General features: G+C 47.1%; 1 protein-coding gene across 1 annotated transcript in view; it reads right to left on the minus strand.

The window, feature by feature from the left end:
• slmapa (sarcolemma associated protein a) overlaps positions 1 to 14,879 on the minus strand; it is a gene marked incomplete at its 3' end in the record, with an annotated part of 49,445 nt that extends 34,566 nt beyond the window's left edge. Inside the window, 1 exon segment of the mRNA XM_080495324.1 lies at positions 13,232 to 14,879. Within this exon segment, the coding sequence (XP_080351450.1) occupies positions 13,232 to 13,429 (198 nt within the window). The 5' untranslated portion in view covers positions 13,430 to 14,879.
• Positions 14,880 to 17,501: the final 2,622 nt, after the last annotated feature.

Below are 17,501 nucleotides of genomic sequence, written 5' to 3' on the forward strand. Positions count from 1 at the left end.
TCTCTGATCTATCTCTCTCTCTGCTATCTCTACTCTCTCTCTCTCTCTCTCTCTCTCTCTCTCTCTCTCTGTCTCTCTCTCTCATCTCTCTCTCTCTCTCTCTCTCTATCTCTTCTCTCTCTCTCTCTCTCTCTCTCTCTCTCTCTCTCTACTGTGTTATTGTTTGGATTTTAATTTCCCATCAGCCACCAAAAGACCTCTGAAAACCTTCAGCTGGGAAACGGCAGACACGTAACCAGTCAGCAGGTCGGCACATGACCCCCCCCCCCCCCCCCACACCCACACACACACACACACACACACACACACACACACACACACACACACACACACACACAGCACACACACACACACACACACACACACACACACACACACACACACACACACACACACACACACACACACACACACACACACACGTTACTAAAGAGAAAGTCACCTGACAGCTCAATAGTCTCAAGAAGTCGAACCACAAGTCGTGTGACGCTGCGTCTTTACAAACAACGTGGTTCTTCACACAATCAGTAAAGTAACAGCAAACTGTTGTGAAAGTCAAACCCGAACCTGCCGGCGTTATCAGGGCCGAGCAAACATACAACATGACATACATGAATGGTTAAATACATGCATGTGGGGAAGCCCAGAGGAATTTATTGCACAATGTACAGGTGAGACAACGTGTTCAGCAGTTTCATAACCTCCATGTAACGTCAAACGTTTCAAGAGGATCTCACTTTCTGCTTATTTTTAAACATATGAATGAGTGAAAAATTCGATTAACCAAGAAAATGATGAAATGAATAAACAAAAACTGCCCCCAAAGTGTGAAAACGAATGAACTACAAGGAAGTTGAGGTGGGATTCAGACCCACGGCGATCAGAGGAGTTTCCTTCACGAGGAACGAGGCTGAATAGTTGTGCAGAGCAGGACCGAACAGCTTCCAGGTCCCGGGAGTCCCGGGCGTCCCGGGCCAGTCAGGACACATCTTCTGACTCGGGCCTGATAAACGGGTTCTGCTCTGCAAAGCAGCCCTGGGACTCACACGGAGGTAAAGTACAACTGAACGGAGCCCCCGGTGGCCGCCTCACGGGGGGCCCGGTCCAGTCCAGTCCAGTCCGGTCCGGTCCGGTCCGGTCCGGTCCGGGGGTCGTGCAATGGAGTCAAGGAATGTCTCCCGTTTACGCTGCAATGTTTTCAAAACGCTGAAACTGTAGAAACGCTGCAGTTTTCCTTCTCCTATCCAGACGACCAAGCTGGATTGTTATTCTGGTAACTGTCAAAATAAAAGTACCGGGTCCAGGAGAATATGGACTGGGAGTCACGACAACAGGGAGGATTCCGATCGTCTCTACTGAGCATGTGCAGAAGAAACATTTACGCCACCCCGTCCACACGGAGACGAAGCTTGAGGATTTTCTCTCAGTTGTTTTTTTTTATTTTTTTTTTTTATTCCAAATATGTTCTGCTCCTCGTCGCTTCTTTCATGGAGTTCCCTCTGGGTGTTTTCCCCCAACCGTGATGCAGATCGTGTAAACCCCTGGCGGGTGTCTGGAGACGTCCAGCAGCTTCACATGAGTCTTGGATTGAAGCATTAGAGCGTCACAAGTCTTTCAGTCAACAAGGGAGTTTTAATCAACAGTTTTCAGGAATACAGAGTTTCCCACTGGCCAGAAAACTTCAAGCGGCGCTGCAGCGACAAGCAGTCAGGGGATCAGGGGGATATATAGTATATAGTGTACCGACATGATTTGTTTTTATTTTATTTTTGGAGAATAAATTATGCCAAAAAACTAAATGGAAGATGAAAACCTTTTTTTTTTTTTAATATTCTATTTGTAGGATTGCTGCAGAGCGACGGTGTGGATTCAGGGTGACGGTGTGGATGCAGAGTGACGGTGTTGATACAGAGTGACGGTGTTGATACAGAGTGACGGTGTTGATACAGAGTGACGGTGTGGATGCAGAGTGACAGAGTGACGGTGTGGATGCAGAGTGACGGTGTTGATACAGAGTGACGGTGTGGATGCAGAGTGACAGAGTGACGGTGTGGATGCAGAGTGACGGTGTTGATACAGAGTGACGGTGTTGATACAGAGTGACGGTGTGGATGCAGAGTGACAGAGTGACGGTGTGGATGCAGAGTGACGGTGTTGATACAGAGTGACGGTGTTGATACAGAGTGACGGTGTGGATGCAGAGTGACAGAGTGACGGTGTGGATGCAGAGTGACGGTGTTGATACAGAGTGACGGTGTTGATACAGAGTGACGGTGTGGATGCAGAGTGACGGTGTTGATACAGAGTGACGGTGTTGATACAGAGTGACGGTGTGGATGCAGAGTGACGGTGTTGATACAGAGTGACGGTGTGGATGCAGAGTGACGGTGTTGATGCAGAGTGACGGTGTGGATGCAGAGTGACAGAGTGACGGTGTGGATGCAGAGTGACAGAGTGACGGTGTGGATGCAGAGTGACAGAGCGACGGTGTGGATGCAGAGTGACGGTGTGGATGCAGAGCGACGGTGTGGATGCAGAGCGACGGTGTGGATGCAGAGCGACGGTGTGGATGCAGAGCGACGGTGTGGATACAGAGTGACGGTGTGGATACAGAGTGACAGAGTGACGGTGTGGATGCAGAGTGACGGTGTTGATACAGAGTGACGGTGTGGATGCAGAGTGACAGAGTGACGGTGTGGATGCAGAGTGACGGTGTTGATACAGAGTGACGGTGTTGATACAGAGTGACGGTGTGGATGCAGAGTGACGGTGTTGATACAGAGTGACGGTGTTGATACAGAGTGACGGTGTGGATGCAGAGTGACGGTGTTGATACAGAGTGACGGTGTGGATGCAGAGTGACGGTGTTGATGCAGAGTGACGGTGTGGATGCAGAGTGACGGTGTGGATGCAGAGTGACAGAGTGACGGTGTGGATGCAGAGTGACAGAGCGACGGTGTGGATGCAGAGTGACGGTGTTGATGCAGGGTGACGGTGTGGATGCAGGGTGACGGTGTTGATACAGAGTGACGGTGTTGATACAGAGTGACGGTGTGGATGCAGAGTGGCAGAGTGACGGTGTGGATACAGAGTGACGGTGTGGATACAGAGTGACGGTGTGGATACAGAGTGACGGTGTGGATGCAGAGTGACGGTGTGGATGCAGAGTGACGGTGTGGATGCAGAGTGACAGAGTGACGGTGTGGATGCAGAGTGACGGTGTGGATGCAGAGTGACGGTGTGGATGCAGAGTGACGGTGTGGATGCAGAGTGACGGTGTGGATGCAGAGTGACGGTGTGGATGCAGAGTGACGGTGTGGATGCAGAGTGACGGTGTGGATGCAGAGTGACGGTGTGGATGCAGAGTGACGGTGTGGATGCAGAGTGACGGTGTGGATGCAGAGCGACGGTGTGGATGCAGAGCGACGGTGTGGATACAGAGTGACGGTGTGGATACAGAGTGACGGTGTGGATGCAGAGTGACGGTGTGGATGCAGAGCGACGGTGTGGATGCAGAGCGACGGTGTGGATGCAGAGTGACGGTGTGGATGCAGAGCGACGGTGTGGATGCAGAGTGACGGTGTCGACACCGCCGCGCTTCCTGTGTGAGGAAGTGTTGTAAAGCTGAAGAGTCACAATGAGTGGCGTCACCTGTTCACCTGTCGGCTGCAGCTCATCCTCAACATTTTCAGCTTCAACACAACAGGACGGTTATAAAAACAGCTTTTGTGGAATAAGATGCTGAAACGTACAAACACACAGTGAACCTCCACACACGAGAACTAAATGGGTCGTTTTGACGTCTTGCGTCACGTCTGAACAAGTCATGCAACTTGTTTCAGTAGGTTTGGGTGTAAAGATGGAGACAGTAAATCTAATGACATGTTCCAGTATCCCATTAAAAAACTCAGACTGAGTCCATGACATAAATCAAATATGTTACACGCTATAAAAACCAAACATGAGGTATGTTAATAAGGACTTTGTTGGCGACTCGTTTCTCAGTTGGAATCCATCAGGAAACAACGCTGAAAGAATGAAAATGTCCATTAATGTCCTGAAGTCAGACGGGTTCAGTGGACACTGGTCTCGTTGGACCACGGAGGTGACGAGAGGCATCATCAGGCTCCATCACAGCGTCCCTGGGTTAATTATTAATTAGGATCTAATTGGCCTTCCTGTGGTTCAGTGCAGGTAAACATCTAAATGTTGTGGTCGAAGGCGTTTCCTCATCCACTGCCACCGTGGAGGGAGACACTTTCTGCACAGCTTAATGCTACCAGGGTTTCATGCTTCCAGAAAGGTGTGCATGTTTTCTTTTCAACCTGTGTACTTTAGTGCCGGTGAGAGGAGCGGGTGGATATATGACATAATTCACTCATTTAGCCAAATGGAAATCCAAGTAAAGCAAATTAATTTCACAAAAGGGCCACTGCATGAGACCATGAACTTCTTTTAACCCGGACACACAAAAAGAAAAAGGAAAAACACATTTTCGTTTCTAAAAAGTCTCGCATTTCCACAGCAACGCTCTGAAAACGATGATGGTGAAAACATTGTTGTGTAAATGGGGCCGAAAAAGTTTCAGGCATGATCCGTCTGCAGTTCAGCCTGAGAACTGTGCTGGATCCTGAACCTCTCTAAACAATACACAGGACTTATGTCGACTGAATAATCAGCCGTATGGATGAATACCTGCTGATCTCGCTGTTAAAATAATTTCATGAGCCAACGTGACTTCCTCTCCAGACAAATGTAAGTTCTTTGCTTCGTTTAATCTGGATTTATTTGCTGTGAACCCTGGAAGCAGCTTTAATCACAGAGAGCCGTATACACGTCTTATCTCACCGTCACAAGGACAAAAAACGACGTTTTCCAGATTAGCTCAAAACTGTTAAAACTCAAAAAAAAAAAACGTAAAGTGGGAAATGTGTCCTCGTCCGATTTCAACATGAGACGTCCCGCCGCAGTATCTGGACGTCTTTCACTGAACACAGGCCGGGTTGAGCCAACAGGGTCATATTCCTACACACGCACACACACAAACACACGCACACACACACACCCAGGCTGGGCCAGAAGCAGTGCTGGAGAGCCGGTGAGCGACGTTCCTGTGCCGTGTCGGTATTCCTGCAGGGACCATTACCGTGCCGCTGGACACCGACACCAGGCAGCGGCTCTGCTCTGCTGTCAGCGCCGGAGCTCCACCGGCTCCACGCTTGTCATGACGCCACAAACACAGACGCTGCATTCGAACGCCACGCCGTTCGCTCCTCCGACACCTGCTACAAGCTACACGCTACAAGCTACAAGCTTCAAGGTCCAAGCTTCAAGCTTCAAGCTCCAAGCAACAAGCTACCTGCTACAAGCTACCTGCTATAAGCTACATGCTACAAGCTACCTGCTACAAGCCACAAGCTTCAAGCTACCTGCTACAAGCTACACGCTACAAGTTTCAAGCTCCAAGCTACCTGCTACTAGCTACACGCTATAAGCTTCAAACTCCAAGCTACACGCTACAAGCTTCGAGCTACACGCTTCAAGCTACCTGCTACAAGCTTCAAGCTACAAGCTACATGCTACCTGCTACAAGCTACCTGCTACAAGCTACCTGCTACAAGCTTCAAGCTACAAGCTACCTGCTACAAGCTACAAGCTACACGCTACAGCGGCGAACAAGTAGCGGAAGAAAACACACAAAGTCAAGCCGGCGCGGCACCGAATCCATAGTTTGCATGGACCATGTTTATATTTCCAAACCAAGACACTGATAGAAACAGACGGAGAAGGTCTGACGGCACGTCTCCGTCACCAACGGGCCAATAACCGACTACTACTACGGAACTAACAGTTAAAATTCCATCGGGTTGTTGCGCGTTAATTTTATTGCACAATAAAAAGCAGGTGGAGAACCTCCGCCCCCCCCTCGCCAGACGTGACGCGTCTCGGTCTGAATGCATTGCAGGACGAACACCAGGAGACACGCTGGACAGCAGGAGTCTATAAATTCAGCAGCTGCATGGTGTCGCAGCTGCGGTGCTGCAGGACCACTGCAGCAGAGCGCACACACACCACGCTACCAAAATAAAGCTGGGCTGACGTGTGAATGCCCCCCCCCCCCCAGAGTTCCCACTTAAAGCCGTGGCGGGTCGTAAGGACGTCCTCCAGGAGGATAAGCCGGGTGAGACCTGGTCACGTGTCCAGGTCCAGTCTGGACACTGGGGGACGCAGCCCTGATACACTCGTCTCCTCCACGAGCCTCCGAGGTTAACGTGACGCTACCTGCTCCTCCACACTCCACAGCCACCGACTGCTGGGACGTCTCTGCTGACAGCAGGGGGCACGTTTCACATTCCAGTTCAAATTTAAAGTGAAACTCCAGAGCAGAGCAGGCGTGTGGAACTGCTGGGAACCGTGGGGGCCCTCAAAGGAAGGCCTCGGCCCCCGCCGTAGGAACCACTGTACCAACTACCGTTTCATACGAGCCGTCCCACCATAGTCCAACCATAGTCCACCATCGTCTAACCATAGTCTCACCATAGTCTCACCATCGTCTACCATAGTCTCACCATAGGCCACCATAGTCTCTCCATCGTCTCACCATAGTCCCACCATAGTCTCACCATAGTCCACCATAGTCTCACCATCGTCCACCATAGTCTCACCATAGGCCACCATAGTCTCACCATAGTCTCTCCATCGTCTCACACAACCTGGTGACACTGAACTCAACACGTCCACTGAGAGACTCAGAGTCAAAAAGGAAGCAGTAGAAACCATAAACAAGCGGCTGTGACCCCTCCACTGGACTCTGGACCCTCAGAGGTCAACAGGTCGCCTCTGTACCCGTCGGGCTCTCTGATTGGCCGACTGCCTTACAACCCACTGAAGCAGTTTCCAAACGGAGGTCTCAGGACCTCGGGGAGTAAAGAGAGGGAGGAGCAGCTGGGTCTGATCTGACCTTCCATGATGTCCCTCACTTAAATAGACAGTTGATTATTTGTGTTTCTCACCCCCCCCCCCCCCTCTCCCCCCCTCCCCCGACCCACCAACCACAAACTGCAGGATCCTTCCAGGATGACGGCAATGAATTCAGACAAAACTAAACCATGAGGTTGCCATTTATAATATTTCATTATTTATTTAGTTTTATTCCTCAGGGATTTAAATGTGTCATCAGTTCATCTTATATTGAAAAACCCAGAGCGAGAAGCTTCCACGAATGCGGTGCGATCCTGTACAGGAAGTCTTCCTGCAGCTCTGGTGGCGTTTTCCTTTCTGGCCCCGAGACTTTACAAGCTCCTGCTCTTCCAGAGTCACGCGTTCAGCTGAGCCACGATCAAATGAAATAAAGCAATCCGCTTGACCGGCGAGGCGAGAGATTGGTTCATCAATCCCGGGAGGTCATTTCTGTCCACGCCGGACACTTCCTGCCTCCACAACATGGCCGCAGCCGCAAACTGCTGAGCGGCAGACGGTAAACACGGGCCGCTTATTAAAACTTATCTGCGACCGGGCGGCTTCAGGTGAGGCCGTCACGCCGTCACGTCACGTGGCAGGCGGTGGAACTGCAGGGCTCCATTCACACCACGGCTTTTCAAAAGAAAACAAATCCTTTTTTTTTTTTTGTGTTTCCCGTTTCAACAAGATTTACACGGCAGTGTTGTGAAAATGACGGCAAAGGCAGACGCATTCAAGAAGATGCAGTTTTCATGTTGGGCCACTAGTGGGTGCTGTTTGTTTCAGTAATTAATCCACATTCTGATACAGCGGAGAACGAGAACGACGAGCTCTGAACAGCAACACTGGGAGAACACCGACTGTCTCGGCTAGGCTAGGCTAGGCTAACGAGTACCGACATGTGTGACTGTCAAAATAAAATGACCAAGTTGGTTTGTTGTTACGGCGACTGTCAAAGTACAACTGCAGTAAAATGTGGACTGGGCGTCACGGTACGTCTCGTTATGGTCCGGCTATTCAGGCAGGTGTCTCTATACCGAGACCAAGACCCAGCGTTTTCAAAAAGTTCCACCTTGGGCGCAGTTTCCAAAAAGTTGAGTTTGCAGTGGCTCCGAGCAGCTTTGTCGCGTAAACGCACACCGAAAACACAATGAAAGCTTTGTTTTGAAGTCCTTGCAGGGTTTAAACCAGGGGTGTCAAACGTGGGATTTTTTTTTTTTTTAAAGTATAAAAATGAAAACTGACAGATTCTGATCTAAAAACACCAGATCGGCAAAAATGACATTCAAAACCGCCCTTGGTCAGAATTTGACCCCCGACATTAATGCATCTGTGGAGGTCACATGACGCAACGCCTTTCACAATAAAACAACGAGTCCAACTCATGTGAAGTGATACTTTAGACACGTAAACTCAAAACAATTTCCAGATGATGACAAATTGTTTTAATCCGGAATAAAAATACGATACCAGATAAGGTGACTGAGGGTTTTTTTGCAAATATAATATCTGATTAACGTTAATATGTATATTTCAGAATAGACTGGTGAATTCTTGCAGTTACAAAAGAATCAAAAGAAGAAAGACTTTGACATTTGTCCAGATCTGCAGTTTAATATGTGATGTTTGGCTTGTCGGCCTCCAGAGGTCAGAGGTCAGATCAGGTTGATGTGGATCCTCAACTGGAACCAGTTTGACGCCCCTGGTGTAAAAGAACCTGGATCAGTGAGGACTGTCTGTCCTGTGGGTGTAAATCCACACTGTCAGTTTGTATACACCCTCCACACGTACAAATAGTACCCTGAAATATAAATTGTAACCACAATTGAACGCCGTCTCTTTTTAAATAATTGCATCGACGAGGTTCGACGTTTCCTTCAGCTTTGACGTTCCTCTTCGTCCAGCGAGTTAAGTTTGTATTTTGTTTTTGACGCTTGAGAAGAACTGGAACAAACGAAACTCAAGACAATAACGGAGAAAGTGACAGTAAAATCTTTTGATATGCATAGTGAGATAGATACAGTATTTCTGGGCGACTTGTGATGGTATTTAGAACAGAACAAAACACAATAAATGGAAATTATAAGGAAGTTTAACAGAAACCAGATTAAGGGGAAAATTTACTTTATGACGACGTGTGAGGAAGGTCGTCCACATTTAATCATTTAATCAGTTCAAACTGGAATCTTCATGAGCAGAAAGTTCAAACTGGCAGCAGCTCTACTAAAGAAAATGAACAGGAATAGCAATAAATGAGTAAATGTTCACAATTAAACTATAGACAATAGTACTAAAAAAAAAACATGCAAAAATATGAATCAGAGTTGAATAATGGTAAGAAATCAGATTATCAATTAGTAAGAGTGAGTTCATGATATTGAGAATAAACCAGCGAAAACAAAGCAGTGGAACAACCTGTGGTGAAAAACCACCAACCTAAATAATTAATCCCTTTAAAGGCAACACACACCTGACAATCTTCAGTGTGTGTGTGTGTGTGTGTGTGTGTGTGTGTGTGTGTGTGCATCCCTGAAGAGAGGAAAGGATGACGTTCCAGTGTGGGTATAAATAGCTCAAGCTTTGCACGCTCACACACGTGCACACTCTTCCACACTCTTCCCCAGCCCAGCGTTCCGCTGTGGAACCCCGAGGTCGTCTCGGCCCGTCGGACCGGTTCTACAGAGGAACCGGGAAAACGCCGCGACGAGACGCCACCGTGCACACGACCTGATCCACCTGCTTCAGATCTCCGACCCGCGGATTCAACAAAGAGGGAGAGAAATAAACAGGCTGCTTCTGCAGAACAAGGATCAAGTGTAAATCCTGGATCCTCTCCTTGGAGCGGCAATGAGGAAGAAGTTCATCTTCTCTGCAGGGAATCGACTCTGATCGTCGACAGAAAAGAATTTCTGAAAGAAACACTTTTCCTGTTGATTCACTCACGAGGAGAAATACTTTGTAAGCCAGTAAACTAGTACTGCCGGTATAATCGACATAGAATTCATCAAAACCCAGTTATTTAGCTTGAGTTTTACCTGAAATGTTCTAAATTTCAATGTTAGAGTTTTTAACCCAATGCTTCATTTTATCATTTCGTTGTGATTCAATCTTTTTGGTGTATTTTACCCACAGTATCATGATTACCGTATTTTCCGGACTATAAGGCACCTAAATACCTCAAATTTTCTCAAAAGCTGCCAGTGCGCCTTATATATGGAAGAATTGCTCTACTCCAGACTGCTATTTGACAGCTGAACAACCAGAAGCTTTTATTTTGACAACTCTAACTTCTCATCCGGATCTTCAGAGGGGACGACACTCCACACAACACCTTCATCACTCATGGTTGCACACCAACATTCTAACAAACCAAAATAAACTAGATGAAATAATGACTCCCTAAACTGGGGAACAAAAACACATAAACACAATCAACACAACACCAAGCCCAACAACAACCCACAATAACCTCCAACAACACAAAACATGAATTTGTCGCGACAAATTCATCCTGAGCTCCTCAGTGCAGCCGATAGAAACTCCCATAATTCATTGCAGCTGTTTGTGGTGTTTTAAATGCAATTATTGGGGGTTATATTTGGTTTGTGGTGTCGGTAATAATTGTGTTGTGTTGTGTTTTTGTTGCTTAGTTCATGTAGTTTAGTTTATTACCGGTAGTTGTAAGTTGTCAACCAGCAGTGAAGAAGGTTTTGTGTGTAGTCTCCTCCTGGCATAGACTGCAGGTAGGACTATCAAAATAAAGTGCGTGCACCTCTCTGGGTGTTAGAATCAGTGGAAAATGTAACCTAATGACTTTGAGCTATAAAGGTTACTGACCACTGGTCTATTGCATGTGCCTTATACTGCGGTGCGCCTTATATATGAACAAAGTTGTAAATTATGTCAATGGATGGAGGTGCGCCTTATAATCCGGTGCCTTATAGTACGGAAAATACGGTAAATGAATAATTCTGTTTTGGGTGAACATTGCTGTATTTATTTATTGCTTTAGATGTACACGTGTGAAAGTAAACAAATGTGAGCATATATTGAGGATGTTTCAGGGAAAATATTCAACCAGTCATGTCGACAAATCAAAAACATAAAAATGGTGTGAAAACGTAGCGCCGTCCATCATTTCAAGATCCCGTTGATTTTTTGAAGTGAAAACGCAGTTTTATACTTGACAGTCACCATAATAATAATACAACTTGCTCTTATATCCATACAAATATCTGAGTACTTGGCATTGTTCATGTTTACAGCATGTTGTTCTATTAGATGTTGTTCTCTGCACACGTGTGGTTTCATGAGGAAAAAACAAAACACTCACAAGTAGCCCAACATGAGTTTCAGCATTTCTGCCGTTTTCATGAAAACAGACATCATTTCCAAAACGGTGCCGTGGAAACGGAAAACTGCTCAGAGAGAAAAAATCCTTCAATGAAGTGTCACTTGAAACAGTGTCGTTTTAAACGGGGCCTGAATGTTCTGAAGTATTTAAGTTCAATAAAGTTGAGCTCTGGGTCACGACGGCAAACTGGAGCCTCAGACGTCAGACGTTCATATCGAGAGGTTGGAGGTTAATAAAGTGGCTCGTCGCTCCAGTAAAGTGATCATGTGACCTCCACCTGTGGTTTGGTAAGAGGACGTGTCACCTCATCCATGTGTCGAAGTGCCCTTGAGCAAGACACCGAACTCCAAATCAGCCCCCGACGGAGGTCGGGCAGCCGTCGACACTGCGACGCTCAAAAACTACCGACGACGTGAAGCTAAGTTGACCGTCGTGTATTAATAATGGCGTTCGTGTAAGAAAACGTGTTTCCTTAATGTTGTCAAAAATAAACATTACTTATGACATCAGAGGCCGAATACTTGACGAGGCAAGACGGTATGAATTATTAACGATGTCTGACTTTGCCTTTTAATGAGATTCGTCCTGTCGGCCCTGTTTTATCATGACTCACTCAACTTCCAGGGTTTGTGGATTTAACAGTAAACGGGAGCAAAGGTTGAGTGTTTGTTGTATTCTGACGGTTCAGAGTTTAAAGAGCTTGAGGAAGGATGGAGGAACGACGTGACCGACGTAGCCCAACCACACGGAACGTTCCAGTAAAAGCGTCTACAAACAGGAGACGGACACCGGAGTTCACAACAAGGATCATTTCATTCTCTGTGGCCTCGATGGGATTAGGGCTCAACTGGGATTATGTTTGTCCTCCGATTTATCGACAGTGTTAATTAAAAGTCTTGGAACAACGCTAGCCTCTCGTTATGTGCTGTACTCATCCGTCTTCACAGTGAAGCCCTGCGACTGTCTGAAAAAGTACCTTTTTAAATCAAAGAATCATCTTTAAATTTAGCATTTCAGCAAATAATCTACTGTTTGTATATCTTGTATCGTCATCAAGTGTTTCCACATTCCCGTGGAGGATCTTTCCTGTAGTGAACTTCTTATAATGACAGTACGCTGACCGACGTGTGCCAGTTAGAATGAAACAGTAATATTATATTAATTCCAGAAATCCAACCGAGTAAAAGTGTGTCCAGTCCTTCATCCAACCAGTCTGGAGGCCATTTATCCAACCGTCGGCTCGTTCATCCATCAAAACCATTATCCACCTTCTCATACATCCCAAATTCAGTTTCTTCACCCATTTATGCATCTAGTCATTTATACGTCCATCCATCCATCAGTCTCTCCATACCTCCATCCAGGTTCTATCCTTCCACAACAACCAAACAGGTCAAACAGAAGAGGTGTAAATGACAATTTTTTTTTTAAAAAAAGGTCAATTGTTCATCAACTTTTGTTTTTAAGACTGAAAACATCAAACCGCCACAATTTCCTATACACGTCCCTGTACTTTTATCTTATTCTGTCTTATGTAATCTAATTCTGCGTGTCGTGTTTTAACCGGTCCGTCTTGGAAATGAGAACTTGGATCTCAATGAGATTATCCGTTTCAAATAAAACCCAAGGATTCATTTGTCAGCAGGTTAAACTCAGTAGAGAGCTTTTCAAGGTGTGTGTCCTTTTATGTCACCTGACAAAGGCAGATCAAGGGGCCATGAGACAAAGCAGAGTTAAAAAAAAAAGCTCCCAGTAAGGCTTGGCTGCCGGAGAATTTGGTGTAACAGGTTTAGGCACCTCCCCATCGCGGCTTTGCGGGTAGAAGACGCACGGTCATTTCAGCGTTTAAGAATAAAAACAGTTTGGCCGGTTAAACGCCGGCGGAGACACACGGGCGACAGCGAGAAAAGTCCTTACCTTGCCGGTCTTGTGGTCGAACCACACCAGGGCATGGTTCCTGGACAGCACCTTGCAGTCAAAGGTGGCATTGTTCTGCGCCGGGCGGCACCGGGCCACGGACCTGCCGATCTTGACTGGCTCATCCAGGTACACATGCCGCTCCTGGAATGGGTGCGAGTTTGGTCGGCAGGCGAACACGGCCAGCGCTGAAGGCATTGATTTGGGCTTGAGGGTGTTACTCCAACCAGACACGAGGGACACGCTTTCTTGATCCAGAGTGGCAGGTTTCCGTCACGATCCCCCCCCCCAGTGAATAATCTACAATACAAGTGGGCCTCTGCCGGCAGGCCGAGAATGAACAGGTCCTCCCAATACTCTAGGCACTAACTAGTAGACATTGTCCACCGTACACGGCCCGGCAAGTACCGCTGTCCGACTTGCATGCGACGCTCTCTCGGCTTTGGGAAAAACGTAAACAAAAAAAAACAAACCAACAGGTATAGAAAAGACCAGACATTCCCTTGGCTGACTGTCCAGCGAAGCTACATAACGAGGCCCATGTGTGACAGCAGGCGGACCAGGGAGCCTCGCGTCCAGACAGGCATGAGTACAGCTGACAGGCTGGCCAACAGCCACACACGTCCATCAAAGTGTCCCGGCACCGTGGCAGGCCAGTGGGGGGGGGGGGGGCGGCAGCAGCAGCAGCGACTCACACCGACTGACTTGGTGAATCCAGGTAGAGAAACCAGAGAAGGATCGGAGGTTCCGAGGCGACCGGAGCGGCGGTCCTCGCAGGTCCACACCCCGGCGTGCCACCCCTCCGCTCGCGTCCAGTGGTCCGCGTCAGGCGTCACGGACGACGGTCGAATGATAGTCGAAGTGACCTTGTTGCCCCCGACGCGGGGCGGCTCGGCCGGCGAGGGTACCTTGCCGCTCCACCAACCACTCCCTCCGGGGGAGCGCAGCGCCTCCGGGACCCGCTAGCGACGCCCGCCGCCGCCGGACGACCACCGCGTGAACGCCGGCCAATAAAAAAAACGGCCCACTGCCCGCTCTTGGCGCCGAATCAGACCGCGGAGGCGCTTCCAAACACTCCGCCGGGTGAAGCGGGGGGATTATCGGCTCGTCTGGTGCAACTAGAAATGCTAATTGGCGGAGCGCTGGCTGCCGGCCAACGCGGCTAGGCTAGGCTAGGCTAGGCTAGGCTAGGCTAACGAGTGCCGATAAAGTTCTCCCGCGGGTCTTCGAACGTGTTCCCCTCGCCCTTCTCAACCAGTTCGCTTACCGAATGGACGCCGCATGCCATCCCGGTCTCCCGGGGCGATTAAAAGCGGGTGTGCTCGCGCGTCTCTCAGCAGGCGGCCGTCATTAGCACTAAGCGGGGGGGGGTGAGCTAACCGGGAGCTAACCGGCTAACTCGGTGACAGACGCGGAAAAAAATATCAGGGGAGTTTGTGGGACCGCGGGTCCGGCTCGCGCATCGCACCGGCGCGCAGATTATAAACCCCGCGGGAGGGAGAGGAGAAAAAAAAAAGAACAAAAAAAGAAAACGAGGTGCCGGGAGTCCGGCTCCTGTTCGCCGTGGAGGGTCGACACTCACAGCCGCCGCCTTGCTGCAGTTTTCTGGGAGGAATCTGGAAGAAGTTGTCCTCCTCCGCAAGTCCGAGCCGCCATACTGTAACCAGAGCAGACAGGCGTGGTGCGTTCACGGACACACAAACACACACACACACACCGCTGAGCTCATCCGAACGGTGAGGAAAAACCCCGCGATGTTTCGACGCGTATAACCGCGATATTTTTCAAAAACGCGACATTAATGCAAAATTAACGGGAGGTTATCGCACATAGAACTACTTTTTGTTTAACATTTACTAAAAATTATTAAATTAATCTGCAATATCTGCAATATTTTTTGTTCAAACATGAAATTACACAAAATTAAACTGTGATATTATTCGATACAGAACTACAATATTTCCCCCAAAACACAAAGCAAATAGCATGCAACTTAAAGTGTGTTAATGTTATAACACATAGAACTGCAATGATTTTTTAAAAATGTGGTATTATAGCAAATTAAACACATAGACCTGTAATGTTTTTTTAGATGTGATATTATACCAAATTAAACACATAGAACTGCAATATTTTCCCCCAAAACACAAAGCAAATATCATGCAACTTAAAGTGTGTTAATGTTATAACACATAGAACTGCAATGTTTTTTTAATGTGATATTAAACCAAATTAAACACAGAACTGCAATATTTTCATAAACGCATTATTAATGCAATGTTATCACACATAGAACCACAATTTGTTTTAAAATGTTAGCTATAGATCTAGAACCAATATGTTTTTTTCTAAAAACACAACACAAATATCACCATGTACAAATACCACACATAGAACTGCAATATAAAAAAGAAAAACACACAATATTAATGTAATGGTTTAGCTGGTAGAATAGGCTCTTTTCAAGCACAAGGTTGGTGGTTTGATTTCCGTATCAACCTTAAGCAAGACACTGATTTCTGAATTTCTCCCCGAAAATGTTGCATTTTCACTTGAAAACTGGGTCTAAATGAAGAGTTAAGGATATTTACTTAAAACACCCAGACACTTCAAATTACATGACTTGCAGCATTGAAATCAATAGAAAATATCTGTTTCGGTCTGAAGATTTATATCAAGGTGCCTCAGTTTTACGGACTTGGGCAGCGGGGCCGGGTGGGGTTTGGGTGTCACGGGAGGGGATCAAATTCTGCTTATGGCTCCAGAAGCCCCCCTGCTGTGATGTGCTGAGCGGACAGCTGAGACTAAATCGATGCCGGATGAGAGCGAAGGAAGAGCGAAGGCTGCCCTGCTGCTCCCCGGGTTTCAAACAAACGCCCCATAATAAGAGATGCGACGGAAATATTCAGAGATGCGCGTCAGCGTTTGCAGCTTCTATGGCTGAAACGGTCGTTTCTTGACCTCTTGGTCAAGTACAAATATCAGTTTCCACTCAGCGTTCCAACCGGGTGACCAAAACCCAGTATGAGCAAACCTCCAGAAGTTAATACATCTTTGTTTTTGGTGATACAAGATCAATCCTGAGCACGTTTGAGCCTGAAACGACTTCAACTTATTGCATTAATGGTTTTACGTCAACACAAAAGGAAATGAAATGCTGATTAAAACTGCCTCTAAACAGTTTATTAAAGTGACAGGTGTATTTTGGGCCTCAGGTTGTGGAGATGAAAGTTTTCCTTCTTGATTTATACAATAAAACTGCTTTTCTCTGGTTTTGACAAGGTTCCTTCTTGACTTTTAACATGCACAGATTGTGTGAGTGGTATTTTAAGGTTAACGATGGTTATCTAGTCACAATGTTTACTTACTACACAATAAACAATAGACACGAACACAAAGTGTGAAGCGGTTAAAAAAAAAAAAAAGCGGGTCTTTAAACTTGAGGTTACTCAGTTCAAAGTACATTTTGAGAAACAGGTGACGACTTACTCGCACATGGACAATAAAGCAGACACGTATATCATCATAGTACATAATAATAATAATAATAATAATAATAATAATACATAAATAAACTAGAACTACACTCGGTAGAGCGCAGACCTTCGCCAACGCCACGAGTTAGCATGGCCAGCGTGTTAGCTCATGTCGATGCTAACTACCCTCTCAGGTAGAGCCACATCACTGAGCAGGGAGCGTCTCCGTGGCAACAGAGGCTGATCGCCTTTGATCGCCTCCATGAGCCAACTGATCCTTGATGACGACAAATTGTCCCGGCATTCTGCGTGACTCGCTTTTGTGAAAAGTTGGTGAAATACATCCATCCATCCTTCCATCCATCCATCCATCCATCTATCCTTCCATCCATCCATCCATCCATCTATCCTTCCATTCATCCATCCTTCCATCCATCCATCCGTCCTTCCATCCATCCTTTCATCCATCAATCCATCCATCTGTCCTTCCATCCATTCATCCATCCATCCATCATCCTTCCATCCATCCTTCCATCCATCCATCCATCCATCTATCCTTCCATCCATCTTTCCATCCGTCCATTCATCCTTCCATCCTCCATCCATCATCCATTCTTCCTTCCAGCCTTCCATCCATCCACCCTTCCATCCCTCCAACCATCCATCCTTCCATCGATCCACCCACCCATCAATTCATCCTTTCAGCCTTCCTCCCATCCATCTATCCTTCAATCATCATCCATACATTCCATCCATCCATCCATCCATCCTTCCATCCATCCATCTATCCTTCC

The sequence above is a fragment of the Blennius ocellaris genome (genome assembly GCF_963422515.1).
Source record: "Blennius ocellaris genome assembly, chromosome: 4".
In the NCBI taxonomy this organism is placed as follows: Eukaryota; Metazoa; Chordata; class Actinopteri; order Blenniiformes; family Blenniidae; genus Blennius; species Blennius ocellaris.